Consider the following 19219-nt stretch of genomic DNA (forward strand, 5'->3'; position numbering starts at 1 on the left):
TCAAGCAAACATAGCTAGTTTACGAATGAATGATATCATTGTTATCCTTGACTACCTATATAGTATGCTGGATGTATATTATACCGCGGCAATTATGCACATCAGTTCGCATCTATTGCCCTGCGGCGCTCTCGCCTACAGACAAGTCAGACGTCTTGACTTTTCGGGATAACCGTTTCCGTTTATCATACATCAAGAAACTGCTCCTTGCGGTTCTCGTCTATTTCTTAACCACTTCGTCGTTATAGTAATTCTACTCCACTACATTATCCTTAAACGATAATAATTAGTCTTTTGGAATTCAATTCTCTTCCACAGTTTATTTTCCATATGCGTGATATAACAGTTAACAAAATTTCTCACCGTTCGGACAATAGTTTTGTGTACTCTACGCCTACGTTTTATTTTTTCTTCTTTTTTTTTTTCATGCACATTGTTCAACACGTTTTGTAATGTAACGTGTTCGGAAGCGCCAAATAAAAATCTCTGTTACATAACACGTTTGCAAACATCGTTTTTCTTTAGTATCCTATTTTTTTTTTTTTTTTTTTTTTTTTTTTTTATTTTTTTTTTTTTAGTGATAGAATTTTGCGATAAATTAACTTGTTAAATTTAGAGATAAATATCTTTACTCGCAACTTGTTCAACTTGAATCGAAATAATAATTATATGAAATTTGATTCGATAAATTCAGTCAGGACATTACGGTATCCCGTTTTTTGTTAGTATAAATCAACCGTTGTTACTATCTTCCGGCACAGTTTCCAAACAAGTAACGCTATTTTCTATAATGGAACGAGCTGCTTCAAATTCTTATCGTCCGACCAATTTCAATTCATTTCCAAGTCCCTATCATATATATGCACTACGCTGGACATTTAAATCTATCACTACACATTTCTTAGGAAAAGAAAATCTTACTTTAAAATCTACTCGGTATATGTATATTTATCGTGGTTTTTCCAGCAGAACGCTGGAAATGTACGCTCCATATACAACACTATGGTTACACCGTAGAGAATCGACCGAGTTCTCGCCGCTCTGTGACAACTTTCAGGCAACTCTTCGGACACACCTGTGTATGTACCTATTATACTTTACCCAGTTCATGAAATATTTCGTGTCTACAATGTTGTTCATTTCCCCAGATCTTGTATATGCAATCAATTTCTATTGTTTTCTATGCTTTGTTTTTTTTTTTACAAGTTTTAACCCAACGATGAAAAATTGTCAACCGTTGTTAGTTTGGAATAACAAACAAGCGCTTTAGTAATTTATAGTCCGTAACAAGGGACAAAATTCCGGTTGGATACGAAAGACTATACGAATTTATAGATTTCTCAAAAGATTTAAAATAGTCTGATCCGTTACTCGCTACTGTGACGAAAATGACCGCGAGGATCTCGCGAATCGTGGATTACGACGCAGCGTAGTAAAGAAGTTGCAGAATATATGTATCGTAACGTAAGGCGATAGAATACAATAGAAGGCAAATAACGATCGTCAAAAGCTGACAGGGACGAACAAAGACGTATGTACATATGCGTCTTCGCATTTCATCGTACGTTATTACAACGCGTTGGCGTGATTTATGACGATACAAATTATTAGATTCAGGCATGACGTCCTTTCACGCGAGATCGTTGTTTCTCTTAACGTTTGTTTCGGTTTTTATTGTCACCAAGCCGCATACCTGGCATAGAATAAACCCGATAGTCAATGGTTCTCTCGTGTGCTGCGTTTTGGAGGGTCAGGCGACTCCGAATGTGTGAAATTCTACAATTACGCGAGAACAACGCGATATTCTATCATTATCGATATAGCTTTTCGTAGACGATCTATCATATTCGCGGCAACGGTTTTGAAAAGGAGATAAATATATAGCAAGTATCGTCGAGAGGACAATGGGTAAGGAGTAAATGATAAAAATTAAATTTTCCTAAATTATGTATATTCTTTGATACGCGAGGCTTAAGATAATAGACAGAACGTTACGTAAAACTTTTGTATTTTAGCTTCTAAATGAGCAACTACCTCGAGTACGGTAAACAGTAAAGGCGGGCAAATAAACTCGACTAAGCAACTGCTATCTTGTACAGAAGTGTAACTGAAATGAAAACAAGAGCATCTTCTTAAAGCATGCTCTTTAAGAGTTACAGAACTATACAGCCGTTTGAGAATGTCCGTGTTTTCTTCTGTTATTTTAAACCCAAACATCTACAGTAGAATCGAGGATTTTAGGAAATGAAGTCAAATTTGCTAAGTGAAACTTTACATGGTAAAACCTTGACGTCGAAAGCGAAGCATAGAATGGATTCGTCGAACATAATTATAAATACTGTTTGACTGTCATGAAAAATTCGAATCGTTGTATAACAGAAAATACACTACAACGTAGCTAGTCGTTAACGTTCTTATGTCTGCCTGTTAATGGCCTTACATGAAACAAGAAGAACGATACTCTACCAGACAATATTAAATCACGATATAGTAATATCTTTATAGGTGATATTTCTGTATCTATTTGATTCGCTTTCGCTCGTTATTATCTTTTCTTGCTGATATTACTACTACGGTAGGAAATCGAATTATGCGTATAAAACTTTATGTTCCGCGTCATATCTACACAGAGGGTGTTCAGCTACAAGTGTCAGGAAATTTAAGGGATGATTCTTGACACCGAAATAAGGCAAAAATCAAGAATAAAAAGATTGCGTTTTCGGTTCTATTGTTTAGTTACTGGCAATTAAAAATACCCCTGCACGCGAGCAAACCCTCCTTACACGAACGAAAGGAGGTCAGCCTAAGCAGTAGGGCGTATATTATATATATGTATACAGTATGCACGGAGATACTAGCATAGCAATTAATAAATTCTCGACACAAGCAGCTTATCGATTCTTAAAGCATATGCAATAGTTTTACTCCAATTGATATTTAAGCTTTCGCATAAGCCAACAAGAAATCAAACTTACAAGAGATAAAATAAAAATTAAAGATACATAAAGTTACATTTAATATGTGATTAATCGATCGAGGCGAATCGATTTCGGGTATCACGCAAGCAGTAAGAAATGGTTTTCATTTGAACGGTACACGACGTTCAACGTAAAAATGCAAATGCGCGTTAAAGATAGGCCACGTTAAAGACGCTCGGTGAAAGAGGAAACTAAACGAGTGGCGAAATTTTGAAGCGGCCGGTAACACTTGAAAAACTCGAAGGCCGATAGCCAGGTCGTATATCATGCCGATAGCGCGGCAAAGGATGCAGGGAAACGAGCCTGGCTCGAACTTGTTGAGCAAATAAAACGCTAAAATGTAGTAAGCCGAGGAGAAATCAGCAGTAGAGGTATCAGAAACGTATAGATGTGTTAGTAACTAGCTTTACAGTGTTATAATATTGGTTCGCTGAATATTACTCGTGCGATCGGCCACATTATTTACGCAACGATAAATCGAAGAAAACACTCGCTTCACGCGCGACATTCGAGTGTCTTTCCGATTCCATTCGATAGCCGCGTTCTATCGCATCTACGTCTCTCACCTTCCTGTGTCTGGTGACAAAAATCTAACCTTACTTTTATTTTGTTTCTCTTTTCTCTTTAAAATCTCTCACACACATTCCCTACTTTGTGTACGTTCGTATTGATTCTTTACCGTGTTTGCTCGCTAACACCAAGAACGGAAGTATCGACACATTACACGCAAAATTTCATTGTCGCGTTAACGTAATTCCGCGTGTTTGTAAGTCATGTTCGAAATTTCTCAAACAGTCTACGAGGGTTATCTCTGTTAACTCTTGTATAATTTTCTTTCAATTTAAACACTATCGCTGATGTAATAAATGATATATTAAACAATTCGTAATGTAACAGTAACAGATCTAATTCTAAGCAACCGTCAAGTAACAATTACAAACATCGTTACCTATCGGATACATACATAACTTGCGTTCATATATCAAGCAAAGTACCGGATAAGTGGGTATAATTTTTTAACGCTTAATAAAAAGTCGACGTGTAAAATAAATGAACGGTCAGCGCGAATATTCCTCTATCTCCGTGGACGACAAGTGTCGAATAATCCTTTCGTCTAACTAACGGTTAATAACCTATAGCCTTTTCTACAGATTTTTCCTAGAAGTAATTTATCATCAGAAAGGATTCTCAACTCAACGAAGGATATCTTGCTCGGTTTAGGTTACCCCCTCCTTGAAACTCCTGCCCTGTCGGAATTACAATTATCAAAGTTAGCCGATGAACTTTTAATTAGAATCCGAATAAAGTCTGAAAGGTCGTGACAAATTGAACGACCGAGCGAGTCGGAATGATCGACGAAAAAGCAGCGACCGAAAAGACTTTGGAAGAAAGGAAAAAAGTGTCGCAGACTGATAAAGCTTGAAAAGTAGAAACTCTTGTTTCCTGAAGGGGGCAAAAGGATCGCGACTACGCTGCGCGATACGACGCGACGGGAAGCGCTCTTAGAAAATCAACAAGCGTCTGGAATACGAGGAAACGAATGGAATACGAAGGTTCGTTGTATCGTCCTTTGCGAAGCCTTTTGTTCTGGCGCAATACCGCCGTGAAAACTATGTAATTTACGCTCCAGCCAACAAACCAATTACGCGCCTCCGTTAGCTGCAAAGTTACACAGACTTTGTGTAATTTTTCAGTCAAAAAGTGATTAAAGAGATTAGCAGCGTGTTTTCTCGCACGACACACGTTTACTTTTCGATGAGAGGATTCGTCTTGGCGGAATTGTATGTGACTACAGAGGTGCCAAGTCCGAGTAATCGATCGTCTTTCGTTTCTTATTTCGTTCATCTTTTTTTGTTTCTTCCTTTCCTACTAAACGACATCTTCAGACGGAACGTTTACGCGTACGAGTAGTTTCGAACTAATCCCCGTAATATTCCGTGTTGCGTACAGTTTGTCATCCTTCGTAACGGAGTTTAATGCCACAGTATCTAGCTAGTACTGCTACCGTGAGATCAATATCCCGTAAAGGTAGTTTCCCGGGAGACAGTGTATTTTCATTCTATTGGATCAGCAGTATTTTGGGGTCTGATACAGCTTCCGCTATACGTATGTTAATCTAGGAAAACTGCTGTTACCAAACGAGCAGGCTGTTTTTTTAACCAACTCGTATTTCCGGCTATGGCAAAAAATTGTATATCTGCCTTCAATTGAAGCAACGTTTCGCTAAACGATAATCCCGTATTTATGATTTTCCAAGTTTAATATCTTTCTATCGCGTCAAGCGTTTCGTCGCTGCTTGCCAGAAATTTTATCTTCCAAGTAGTTTCTGACCCCACTTTCTTGTCGGTTCGTATTCGTCCGATCGAATATATCCAAAGAACAACTCGACTGGTTCGTCTATGATATGAAGTAGAAGAACACGGATGAAAGACGAATGATAGGAAACGAGCGAAGACGAGACGCCCGGAGGTAGTTGTCCCAGAATCAATCTTCTGCAAGCGAGGGCGCTCTTTCTTAACTGCTAAGGGAGTTCTACTGACACGGAAGCAGAAACTATCGGCTTGGCGACATCGCCGCGGTAATTGCACGCTTCTCGAACAACGAAGTCTTTCGTAACTGGATTTCTTGGCTCTATTCGATGTCGAGTTTTACTGCAGTCCGGTTTTTCCTCCGATGTCTCTGTCCCACCGACGCTTTGTCTGACTTTTCGGTTTTAATCGACGATTATTAATATTATCATGTTACTTTATTATATTAGTATCATTAAGATTGGTAAAATACGTGTACGCTTTGAACTATCTGTATATTGGAGGTTTTTTGGAAAATTCTAATTTTTGAATAAGAATATATTGAACCGTAAAATCTAACTGAAGTACATACGTATGTGTTACTTTTTGGTATTCATCACATAATTTACTGTCATATGACACGCTTTCGGCTCAGTATGGACTTTCTTTCGTGTTGTAGCTATATAGATTACCTGAATTAAGATTTTAACTAAAACCTAGATTTTTAGATCATGCGAATCAGTATGAACCATTTTTTTGAGTTTTTCAATATTTATTTAGTCACATTCATACATATGATATAAGATGAAGTCGTAGCATAATGAAAAATGAAATAAATTGCTTTATCATAAAACGTAATACCACAGCATTCGGTTATTCATGGGACAATTACCAACGAAATATTACAGTCTAATAAGCAAACTTGATTTTTGTATATGTATATATTAAAGATAGTAATTTATACCATCTACAGTGGTTTAAATACAGAGAAATAAAATAATTAACAAGTGTTCCTACCCTACTTCGACGTGTATTGAAAGATTAATGTTCAATGGCAACATTTTTCAAGTTATTATGTGTCTACATATATTGATCAAAATATTAGTCAATAATAAGATCAACGAGTACCAAATAATACTAAATGATTCTTTCCTAGGTCAACATCGTGTTTTAATTATTATCGTTTTTCGATGTATTTCCAAATATTATATAACATTTACATTGGTTTATCTATGAATATAAAATTTATCGAAGGTGGCAATGTGTTCGAATCTAATATATAGTTTGTTTTAAAAATCAAATAAAATTATGTATCAATACTTAACGTTAAATTACTTACTGTACATTATACAGGGTTACATGTTTATTTCAAATAAAATATAACTTAATAATTAGAGTAAAGGGAAACGATATAGTGAAATTTTAAAATCGATCAGTCAAAGGTTAGAGTAGACAGCTTTCGATAAAAGCGTTAGGTAGTCGTCAACTGATCCGGATAGGATGGACCATGGCAGGGCACGCTGCTCGGATAGAAGCATCGGTCCCACAATCCAAAACGCCAACAATACAATTGCAGGAGTCGTACGTAAAGCTAAAGCACTGGGCCTTATCATCGCCTAAGGCAAAACAAAACCAGTCTTTCCCACAAAATAAGAAAGATTACGGACCCGTTTGCCACCGTCAAAGCCTTCCTCGTGCAGGAGAAAAGGTATATGAAATACTTGAGTACAATCATGAGCAAGAATCCCACTTTCGTCGCGCAAATTGATAAGAGCAATAGAGCTTATGAACAAATTAAGCCGACTCATACCAAATATAGAGAGACTAAGATAGCCGTGCAGGCGATTCCTGGCCGCCGTAGTACGATTCATCCTACGCATATGGCGTGTCGGTGTAAGCCTGGACGGTCAAGAGGCAAACACACGCGACACACGTGTACAAAGTCCACGCATTGTACGCGTTCCGAATCTCCGGAGCATATATCATTGTCCTGAATAAAGTGCGATAGCCGAGCTTTCCCCTTTGACTTTCTAATTACCCAGAGACAAGAGGAGAGAGTTGCAGCAAAGGACTACAAGCAAACACTCACCTTCCCACAAGGAGAGGGGCAAAGATCAAGAAAAGATGTAAAGCGAATGCCATTCGGAAATAACAAGAAAGATGGTCCGGGAATGCGGGAACGTGTCACTGAACCAAGTTCCTGAAAGTTGTAAGCATTAACCACTGACTGATTTTACGATCTCGCTATATCGCTCGCACCTTTTATATATATCCTAATTCATCCACTTCATATCAGAGTTTAGTTTAATACGGACAACATGCAATTTTCAATAGAGAATTTCTGAAAAATGTATAACTTATTTAATAATGATGATATTTTTAGCTCATAATCAAATTATAATACTTGGTTACATTTGTATGAAATGTCATATGGTTGAATAACAGTTCCATAGGATAGTAATTTGAAATAATTAAATGAAACTGTACCTTATTTATTACCTAAGATAATCTAATAATTCATACAGTCTTCATATGATCTTCAGTTATCATCACCATCGTCATCGTCATCCGATATATACTTTTTAGTGACCCTTTTCCTCCGGCCACCTCTACCTTCGCCCTTCCTTCCTTTCAACTTGATTCTCATTCTAACAGTGGAATCTGCATCCGATCCTTCTTCGCCTTCACCTTAAAAATTTCATGCATATAGAATCGTTTTACTATGATTTTTAACATGTTTTATTAAATCACAATAATAAGGGAAGCACCTTTGTCATCCATGTCGGAATTATTGCCTTCCTCTTCGATACGTTGACGCGCATTCGTAAATACAGATTGTAAAACAATGGAATCTTCGTGTATGAGAGAAGCTTCTTCGTTATAAATTTGTGCATTTTTACACAGCTGCATAAAGTCTTTCTCAAGATCGTCAAAATCGGCATACTGTAACAATAAGTATACAAAAAATTAATTCGCCAATTAAAAAATAAATAATTGCAATGATCGTAAAATAAAGGAACAAGTAAAAGCTCTATAATTGCTCGCAAAGATCGTAACTTTAATTTTAACTGCTCATGTTTTATCCCCACCAGTAATATAATATGCCAGCGGCTTTCCTTTCAAGATCCGTATCGTCTTCATATTGGTGAAACGACACTAATGCAACGACGAAATTTCTTTATTTTCAATTTTTTGTTAGTACACATTTCATTAACGCGTTACAAAGATTTTTTTGACTAAATGAGATAAAACACGATAATATTACTATAAAATTTGGTTATGATAATTTGGCTTACTGGTCTTTCTTCTCCTTTTGCTGTCCTTCTCTACGTGCATCATTGTCGGCAACATATGTATAAAGAATTTGAAGAGTTGTGTCCACGTTTCGTTAACTACTCCCCAGTGGTTCCCACTCTCGAGCTCTTATAGAGTCTTTACTATATACAACAAAAATATTTTATATTTACCTTTCCTTCTTCAATCTTTTGAAGTAATTTATTGATAGTTAATGGTTTTTTAATAATTTCATAATAATCCGGCAATTCTCTTCTGGATGGTAATTTCATAAATGGTTCGCTAAGGAGCCTGCCATCTGTACTATCAGTGTAATTAACAACTACCATAAGCAACTTTTTCATAGCTCGTTTCATTTTCGGGTCAATTGAAGATCCTGTTCCTCTTCGCTTCTTTGGCATAGGCTCGTCGTCCTCCTCGCCTTTCTTCTTCCGTTTTCGTGTCTTCTTCTTCTTCTTATCGTCTTCCTCTTCCTCTTCGTATTCAGCTCCATCGTCATCGATTGCTTTCAGCCATTCTTTTTCAGTCAAACTGTCAGTATAATCGACTTCCTTCCGTTGCCTTGAACCTCGTCCAAGGAATCTATCCTCATCTTCTTCATACGTCCACCTTTCAACCTCGTCATCATCTTTTACTAACCAATCGGGCAACTCAGCTTCCTCCAATAGTCGGGACTTTCTGTTTGGACCCAGCTTCGCTTCTTCTCTTCTTCGTTCTAAATCTAACTTTTGAAATATTTCAAATTCACCTTCCGTTCGTGCAATCATTTGATTAACCGTTTCATCGTCCGGTACTTCATTTTCTTCTTCATCTTCAGCATCATCTTGATGCAGAATGCTTTGTAAGAATTGTTGCCGTTCAGAACCAGTCGACTTTTGATCGAACATTCCTGCTTGTATAACCTTTTCATCCATGTTCAATTTGTATCTAGCTGCAGCCAATATTCTTTCTTCAACCGAATTAACCGTCATTAATCTGAGTACGCGTACTTCATTCTTTTGTCCAATTCTATGTGCTCTATCTTGTGCTTGCAAGTCCTGATGCGGATTCCAATCAGAATCGAAAATAATAACGGTATCCGCAGCTTGCAAATTTAATCCAAGACCACCAGCACGTGTCGATAGCAAAAATAAGAAATATTCGGAACCAGGATCGTTGAATTTCTTGAGTAAGTCTCCTCTATCTTCAGCTTTCGTAGTGCCATCTAATCGCAAATACATAAATCCTCTCCAACTTAAGTAATCTTCCATAATTGTCATTAACTGTGTCATTTGACAAAATAATAGTACTCTGTGATTTGTCGCTTTCAATTTCGGAAGAATACGATCCAGCAATTCAAATTTTCCAGAGGCACGGTATAGGTCGGGACCAGTAATCACACCAGATCCTTGCGTACCTACATGCTCGCAGTATTTTTCTTCAATAGCTTGGAACATGAATGGATGATTGCATAATTTTCTCAATTGCACAATGGTGTTCATTAGAGCTTTGGCGCCTCCTTTGCCCTGTTTTCCTTTTTCCGAGCCATCAGTTAGCAATACACCCTTACTCTGCATGTGTTTATAAAGAACCTTTTGCAGTCCAGACATATCGCATTTGATTATGTATTCAACTTTATCAGGTAACTGTGATTCAACTTCTTTCTTTAAACGCCTCAGTAAGAAAGGACGTAATACTTTATGTAATCGGCGAATAATAAGAATAGTTTCTTCTTCATTTAATTCTACCTTTTCACCAGTGGTTGCGAATGGAGCATTGAACCATTGTTCGAAAGTACTACAAGATTTAAAGATTGAAGGAAGTAAAAAATTTAATAACGCCCACAATTCAGGCAATTTATTTTGCAATGGTGTTCCTGTCAGTAGAAGCCGATGAGGAGCCAGATAATGTGTATTTAATACTTGAGTTAGTTTACAGTGATGATTTTTCATTCTATGTCCTTCGTCGATAATCATATATTTCCACTGCAATTTTGCTAAAACGCCCTTATCTTTAATAACATATTCATAAGTAGTAAGCAAAACATTAAATTTAGTGGCTCTCATTTGAGATTGAATGGCTCTTCTGCCAGCTGGTGAACCTTTATACGACACAACTACAACACTAGGAGCCCATTTCTCAAATTCCAATACCCAATTCGACAAAGTTCTAAAAAGAAGTGTTAAAAGTTACATTTAAATATTGCAGACGTAATTTTAGTTTTTTACATTTTTATTATTTTAGAAAATTTCATAGAAGTAATACTTACGATAAAGGGACAATTATAAGAAATGGCCCGTTTACTTTTTTTTTCTCCATAAGATAAGTCACCAAAGCTATTGTTTGAATAGTTTTGCCAAGACCCATTTCATCCGCAAGTATACCATTGAGATTATTGTTAAATAATGACACCAACCATTCCAAACCCTAAAATTAACAGAAGTTTTACAATGCATATTGTAAGAACAATTTTTAATGCAAGACATGTTAATGTCAAACCTTGATTTGATATTCTTTCAATTTTCCATTGACCATGATAGATGCCTGTTCTGTTACTACCTCGTGCACAGTGTGTGCAATACTGTAATACGTTTGTTCTTCCGTTTTGTATTCGTCATCCTCTACTTTGGCTTTATGTATAGTCTTTTTAACCTTCTCTTCTTCTGAATCGCCAGTAGATTTTTCTTTATTTTCCCCTTTTTCTTCACCTTCATTTTCTTCTTCCTCTTCATCTTCATCATCTTCACTTTCAGATTCAATTGGTTCCCATCCTGGATGAGATTCTAAGAATTGTGAAAGTTGACTCATTAGCGGTGCTTCTTCGCCAGTTAATGTGCGACCAGTAGCTGTTTCAATCACACCAACACGAGTATCTTCATTAGCATTTCCATCTTCGCCTCCTTCGCCATCTTGCAACTTCTTCTTTTTCTATTTCAGTGATAGCACAAAATACATTAAATTAAGTACTCATGGGTGTAGAAAGTGATAAAGATATTTATACCTTTTTACGCTTTTGTTCTTCCACTTGCTTCCTTTTTTGTTCTATCTTGTGTTGTTTTACCATTTCAGTAAGATTACTGATATATTCATCTGTCTGTGACAATAGAAACGCTAACCGTTTATCCTTCTTTTGGTCAATCAGTTTTCTGTAACCTTCTTCGTCTTCCGCCATAAGACGTCTCATACGTTCTTTCTCAATACGCTCCTGTTCTTTCTTCTGTTCTCTTTCAGCATTTGCATGATAATTTAGAACAGCTTTGTTGAGTCTTGCCAATTTGGCCACATTATTTCGATGGAATTCTTTGAAATCTTTACCATGTTGAAGTACAGAACTAAGAAACTCCTTTTAAAATAGAAATGAAAATTACATACTATTTCTCCATTTAATAATAATTTTAGCAAAAAGTTAGAAATCTAATTACTTGATGTTTTTGCCTTCGTTTACGTTCAGCTTCCAATTTTTGTTGCTTTTCGAGTTTCTCTGTAGCTCTGGCTTCCCTAAGTCCTTGTCTTTTCGTACGCTTGTAGGCTTTTACATTCACTGCAGTTTCTAAGGTAGTATCTTTTCGAGTACATGCTAAAATCTTTAAACGATAATAGCTATAACTAAAAAGAAGCTATAGTAACGGAATAATACTATCTATTTATTTATTTATTTTTTTTTTACATTCTAATATTCTATTCTGTTATATTATTTTATTTATTAATTACTCCTTTAACAGAGTGATATTATTAATATTTGTTACGATTACCTCTGATCGTAGTTGTCTTTGGAAATTCAGTACCCTAAGCATCCGTAACTCAATCTGTGCCTGGATACGGAGATCTTCTGGCATGTTAGTTGGTAAATTGCTCAATTGTTCCATTCGTAACGCTATGCGTGCTGCAACTCTATTATTAAAGAAATCATGAACTAAAGTCACTAAAGCTTCAGCAAATTCATACAGTATGTCTTTTTTAAATATTATTTAACATACGTAACCATAAAACGTTTTAATTGAAGAAATGCATGTGTCGCTTTCCTCGATGTATGAGAGTGAAGTTTGTTTTCACATTGGACCCTACCATGCCAGTATTAGTATATTTTAGATAAATATTTTAATTAATTCAATAACTACCTGTTTTCACGTTCCTGCAAAATCAGTAGCGGATCTAAACCAGCTGGTTTTGCCACACTTGTCACTCTGTTAGTTTTAGCACCTGGTTGAGGAGGTTGTTGTTGTTGTGGTGTTTGGCAACCTGGTCTTGGAGGAACCGCAGGACCAATTACATTTGGTCCAGAGATTTGTGGACCTGTAGTAGTAGGAGGTCCTTGAGATGGATCTATAGGAGTACGTTGTCCCATACCTGGAGGAGGAGGTGCTCCACCTATTTACATCAATCTTAAATCAAACCCCCAGTTTGGATCATCCTACTCTACTTTTGTATTTTTATAATATTAGTAAAATTAGAAATACATCTAATTACAAGCGAAAATTATATATATCAGTCATTAATAAATCAAATTGTTAAATAATGATTATTATTCAACTATAAATAGAAATTGTTAAATAATGATTATTATTCAACTATGAATAGAAATTTATTATTGAGTTCATGAAAATAATATATTGCTAGATATAATTTTTAATACATAAAATAGAAAGGATTAAATGTTTTACTAAATGAGTAGAAAGAACAATGTTAAATACATTCTTTCTCTCTATAAATATTAATTTAAATAGAAGTAATACGTATTTAATTAAGGTGGAAGCTATAACAAATAAAAATTCGCATATACAGAACATTCTGAAAATAAGCTTGCAAATTCTTGTAGAATCTTGATAAATCATTCTAAACTAAAATATCATGTATTATCTTCTATTTGTAAAAAATATATAACAAAAGTAAGATACACAATATTTTAAATTCCGTTGTAGGTTTCCGATTGTAGGAAAATTCTCTCAAATATAATTTATTTGAGGAACTCTATTTATGAGACTTTCAACTTTGCTTGAGGAATTTGAGCAAATAGCTCATATTATTTGAGTTTAACAATGTCACTAAGCAATTACCTAAAGGGCAAATAAACAGTTTTGGAATTGTGGAAAACTATGCTATGAAATTCTACTAATTAAAATTAGTTTCATTTACAAAAAGTGATACTGACATGTATTTTACTTATGCGCTTATTTTAAAAAATCTTACATGTAAAAATAATATAATTTTTCTCTGTTTGCAATTACTAAACGAATAGTACTTGGTATCTACTCAATATGTGACATTTCTGACAAAAAATAGTTTACTAAATACTATACATGTAAAAATTTATTGGTTGTTTCTTAGTATACTCTCTATATATAACACAGTGTATATTTTTAAAACAATACAAAAGATAGAGTAGTCACCTAAAACACAAAACTAATAGCACCTATGTTTAATTTACCTTGAACTGCAAGTGCAAGTTGTTGCGATAACGGTTGATTTCTTGCTAATAATCGATATGCCATTATCTGTACACTGCAAACAATTATATATAAAACATTAATATCTTTAGATAATTGATGCAATTAATTACATATATAATTAACAAATATATTCTATATAGTATACCGCAATTGTTGTAATTGTTGTGAACTAAAAGCTTGTTTCTCTCCAATGTTGCCTTGACGAGCCCTTAAAGCTAGTAGCTGAGAATAACGTGGATCCTCTTGAAGTCCCTTTTCTTCCATTGAATCAATAGCTTTCTGTAAAGCATTCAAATTTTCTTGTCCAGCACCAGGTGGACCACCAGGTCCAGTTTGACTCATTTGATTCACAGGTGCACCAGGCCCGATTGGCGCTGAACCTCCAGGAACAATTTGTTGGCCCTGTGAACCAGGGCCAATTTGGCCAGAAGATGGCTGCCCACTTGGTCCCATTTGATTGCTAGCACCACTGTGGCTTAGCTGATTGTTTGGTCCATTTGGTCCTATTTGATTACCAGGGCCACCAGGTCCCATTTGATTTGCAGGACCACCTGGTGGTATTTGTACTCCTGAACCACCTGGAACCATTTGCCCTCCAGGACCATTGGGTCCCATTTGACCACCTGGTCCTATCTGTCCACTTGGACCATTTCCAGGACCCATTTGACTATTTGAGTTATTTCCTGGGCCCATTTGTCCTCCAGACAAATTTCCTGGTCCCATTTGACTATTGGGTCCACTTCCTGGACCCATTTGTCCACTAGGTCCGCTTCCTGGTGTCATCGGGTTTCCAGGAGCATTTCCAGGTCCTATTTGATTTCCACTACCACTTCCTGGTCCTATTTGCCCTCCAGGACTGCTTCCTGGCCCTATTTGACCTCCAGGTCCACTACTTGATACCATTTGTCCACCAGGACCACTTCCAGGGCCCATAGAACCTCCAGGTCCATTGCTTGGTGGCATCTGTCCTCCAGGTCCACTTCCTGGTCCCATTTGTCCAAGACTACTTCCTAATTGTCCCCCAGGTCCACTACCCGGACCCATTTGATTACCTGGCCCTCCTGGACCCAATTGACTTCCAGGCCCTCCCATTCCCAGTTGTGATGAGGCAGATCCGATACCCATCTGTCCAGGAGCATTTGGACCCATTGGTGAGGGTCCGTTATGTCCCATTTGGCCAGGTGCATTTGGCCCAATTTGTCCACCTTGTCCAACAGGCCCCATGGGACTAGGTCCCATAGGGGTTTGACTACTAGGTACCATTTGATTTGGACCTCCAGGACCCATTTGATTTGGTCCTCCTGGCCCCAAGTTATGTGCAGTAGAACCACCTGGAGGCATTTGACCTGGCCCTCCAGGGCCTAAATGATTTCCAGGTCCGCTAGCATTCATATGTCCAGATCCTGGTGGACCACTTGCATTTATATGACTTGGTATGGATGGTCCGCTATTTAAATGACTTCCAGGCGGACCACTAGCATTCATATGAGTTGAACCTGGTGGACCGTTTGTATTAATATGTCCTGGTCCAGGAGGTCCATTAGTGCTCATATGTCCTGGTCCAGGCGGACCACCTGAACTCATATGACCTGGTCCTGGTGGCCCAGTCGCATTCATATGGCCTGTTCCAGGGGGTCCAGTTGCATTCATATGGCCTGGTCCTGGTGGCCCACTTGAGTTGATATGTCCTGGTCCTGGTGGTCCAGCTGCATTCATGTGGCTTGATCCTGGTGGGCCACTCATATGTCCTGGTCCTCCAGGTACCATTTGCGAATTTGAAGGTCCTCCAGAACCCATTTGTGGCACAGGTCCATTTCCAGGACCCATTTGAGGAGGAGCCTGACTCATATGTGGACCTCCTGGTGGCCCTCCAGCAGCTTGGCCTAAATGGCTTGCTCCAATCGGTCCTGAACCTCCTGGACCCATTTGACCAGGACCTCCTGGGCCCATTTGACCAGGGCCTCCTGGGCCCATTTGACCAGGGCCTCCTGGGCCCATTGGACCAGGACCTCCTGGGCCCATTTGACCAGGGCCTCCTGGTCCCATTTGACCAGGACCTCCCGGACCCATTTGACCAGGACCTCCTGGGCCTATTTGACCAGGGCCTCCTGGGCCCATTGGACCAGGGCCTCCCGGTCCCATCTGACCAGGGCCACCAGCACTCATTTGTCCTGGTCCATTTGCATTCATTTGGTTTGGACCAGATTGCATAATGTGAGATGTTCCTTGAGATCCACTTGGTCCCATTTGGCCTGGTACCATAGGTCCACTGGGAGCCTGCTGAGAATTAGAATTTTGACTAACTGGCATGCCAGGTCCACTCTGATTCTGTAACATCAGAAGTGGTACACTTGTTTCGTTTATCATGCAATTAATATTATTGTTAAGAAATATGATTTCTCATGCAGAAAAAATGTGATACATGATAATGAAATATGGGAAATCAAATTAATTAATTTCACTTTTCATAAATTTCTCAAAGAATAAATAGCTTATTTCTGTAAGTTTATTCTCACGGAGATGGAATAAATAATTATAAATTCTAACAAGGGATGCTTCAAGCATTGTTATAGTAATACTTCCATATGTGAAATAAATAATGTATGTAAATTTGTAATACATAATTGTTTTAGCGAATATAGTATTTCTCCCATTTTTTTCTAAAAATTGCTGATCAAATATTTAATCTTTTTAAAAGTGCTGGCTTATAAACTGTTGATAAAAATTTGAAATTAACCTTTCTAAGCCACAAGAAAATAAATTAAATATGAAACCTACAGACTTAGAGCAGGAAAAAGATATATTTTGATTAGATGAGTAAAATTAATGTCTTTTTTAATATAAAAAGCTGTTTGTGTGACTAATTTTCATGAGCTTACATAATATATATATTCACAAAAAGCTTTGTAAATATAAACTATCAATAAAAAAATAAAATCAATAAAAAAATAAAAAGTCTAGATAGACAGTAAATTTAATTGCAATTAATAATTGTAAGCTAGTAAATTTTATAGAGTTGCAAAGGACACTCTATTTCTTGTAGTGAATATTACTTTAGCAGTAGGCAATCTGAGATGTGTTTTTTAAGCAGATCATATGATAAATTAGACATGATTTGTAATATAATTTGTACTATGATACTTTTACTTTAAAAAAAAGAAAGGGAGAGAAAATATTTATAGTACATATGATTTTTTTGTTAAATGTTGATAGTATGCATTCATTTTCCTATGAATATTTGCAATGCCAGAAATCTTTAAATTTGATCCTTAATCTATAATATTTCTAGTAAAATTTAAAAAACAATTTGTTTCACAAATATATGAATTTTTCCCCATTGTTTTGAAAAAATATGTCCTCTTATTGCTTATTCTAGTATAAAACAATCCTTTATAATTTTGTCTAGCAATAATAAAACATGCTGTAACCATCTATAAAAAGTAAAGATAATATTTCTTAAATTTTGTTTTTACCTGTGGACCCATAGCGGATTGCATTTGTTGTGGGTGTGATGGATAATTTTGTTGTTGCGGTGGAGGTTGTTGATTCGGTTGAGACATAGGTGGACCTCCAGGTGGCATTGGCGGACCAGTTTGATATGCTTGTGTTGGACTATGAGGATGATGCTGTGGTGGTCCCATGGGACTACCTTGTGGGTTAGAAGGTGATGGTGCCTGCTGAGGAGGACCCATAGGACTTGGAGTTTGTGGTGGAGGCATAGGAGACGATTGTGGTGAAGGACTTGCCATACTGATGTCCTTAAACTTTTAAATATGTGAAGTTCACCACCTAAAATATATGAAAAGATACACAGTATTATTAATAATATATATTTACACTAGCTTTGTAGAACATTAATAATATGTATATTCTCATACTGATACTATAATTAATACAAATATTCAAACTGTTTTTTATAGAAAAATATGGTAATTCATTTCCTTCTGTAATCAAGCTTAAAGACTCTATGCTATTATAAACTGACTATTATATATAAAAAGAGTCATATCAGTACATACCATTATAACATTCGTTTTACTATAATAGAAACAACTTTCATTTTAGTCAGAAGTTAACATCATTACAATGAAAAAGTTGATCAAATTTTATATCGATTTCAGTATAAACGATCATCAACATTCGTTACCGGCCATTTTCTTAGTGTTTCTACTCGCAATACATTAAGCACGTCAGAAATCATGGCTGTCTGTTCAAAGCTATTTCCTACACCTATGTATGTTTCTTTAAATTAAAAACCAATATAAATTCATATTTGTTATGATTACTGAATATATTTGTATATTTGATAAAAGTTGAATCATTTCTCTTCTTTTAATAAATTTAATATAACTTGTGAAACCTAAGAATTTTTATTAAAATTACAACACTATCTTGCTAACTGGTTGGAATTCTACCTTACTAACTGGTCGTGGTTATCCCCACTATTTCTTGGAAGTGCCTCCATGGAGCAGAGCTTCTGCATTATACGTACTCTATATATTTTTTCGTTTAGCGTATTTGGAGTCCTGACATTTAATTGTTTTTGTATTAGTTTTGCATATAGGCTCTCAATTTTAAAATCTCACTATTTCAGGTTGAAGATCACAGCCATATAAACAAAGAGGAAATGAGAACATTCACGCCCGTAATTCTAGTTATTTCGCAGTACAGGTGCTGCACCATGCGGCCAAGTGCTGAAGTTAACTAAAGTTAGCATATACAAGAACCTATAAAATTAGGAATCTGCCATGTTAGATTACAATTTAGCATTTACAAGAACCTATAAAATTAGGGATCTGTCCTGTTAGATTGCAATTTAGCATATACAAGAACCTATAAAATTAGGAATCTGCCTTGTTAGTTTGCAATTTAGCATATACAAGAACTTATTTATTTAAGCTTAAAGTTAGAGATTAACTCTGATTGTACACTAGCATAGACAAGAACCCATTGAGTTCCACGCTATAAGACCTATTTAATTGTACGGTTCTACGAAAAAATTCATATCTACTTTTCTATCTGAGATAAACAATTATTAGAATGACAAAATCGTGCAATAATGAAACTAATTGTAAGTTATCTAACAAAGAGAAATTAATTGTTTACTATACTTTTTTTTGAAGAAAAAGAGAACATTTTTATTAATGTCCTACGCCAATATTCTTCGCGGCTTATTGTGTACGAAATTTTATACACCGATTCTGAATTTTTTCTTACGTTCATCTTACATTCT

The 19219-nt window shown here is 36.4% G+C and overlaps 1 protein-coding gene across 11 annotated transcripts; it reads right to left on the reverse strand.

Annotated features, from left to right (window-relative positions):
- Nucleotides 1-6026: 6026 nt before the first annotated feature.
- LOC100740737 (ATP-dependent helicase brm) lies at nt 6027-18738 on the reverse strand. 11 transcript variants are annotated; one of them, XR_002946388.2, is made up of 16 exons: nt 18402-18738; nt 17460-17775; nt 14132-16314; nt 13965-14038; nt 12658-12907; nt 12517-12600; nt 12292-12430; nt 11962-12123; nt 11541-11882; nt 11039-11467; nt 10809-10966; nt 8734-10708; nt 8035-8209; nt 7754-7954; nt 7526-7607; nt 6027-7466 (listed from the first exon to the last, which is right to left on the reverse strand). XR_002946388.2 is itself a non-coding variant. In XM_012383394.3 (14 exons), the coding sequence occupies exons 2-14, from the start codon at nt 17733-17735 to the stop codon at nt 7806-7808; spliced, it is 6396 nt and encodes a 2131-aa protein (XP_012238817.1). In that variant the 5' UTR covers nt 17736-17775; nt 18479-18738; the 3' UTR covers nt 6412-7805. The 11 variants fall into 11 exon arrangements, 7 of the variants coding, with proteins under 7 accessions (XP_012238817.1, XP_033175670.1, XP_024222188.1 ...); XR_002946389.2 differs by lacking the exon at nt 7526-7607; XR_002946386.2 differs by having other exon boundaries at nt 6027-7607.
- Between the last annotated feature and the right edge of the window lie 481 nt (nt 18739-19219).

Source organism: Bombus impatiens, unplaced genomic scaffold (genome assembly GCF_000188095.3).
Source record: "Bombus impatiens unplaced genomic scaffold, BIMP_2.2 scf_0217, whole genome shotgun sequence".
NCBI lineage: Eukaryota > Metazoa > Arthropoda > Insecta > Hymenoptera > Apidae > Bombus > Bombus impatiens.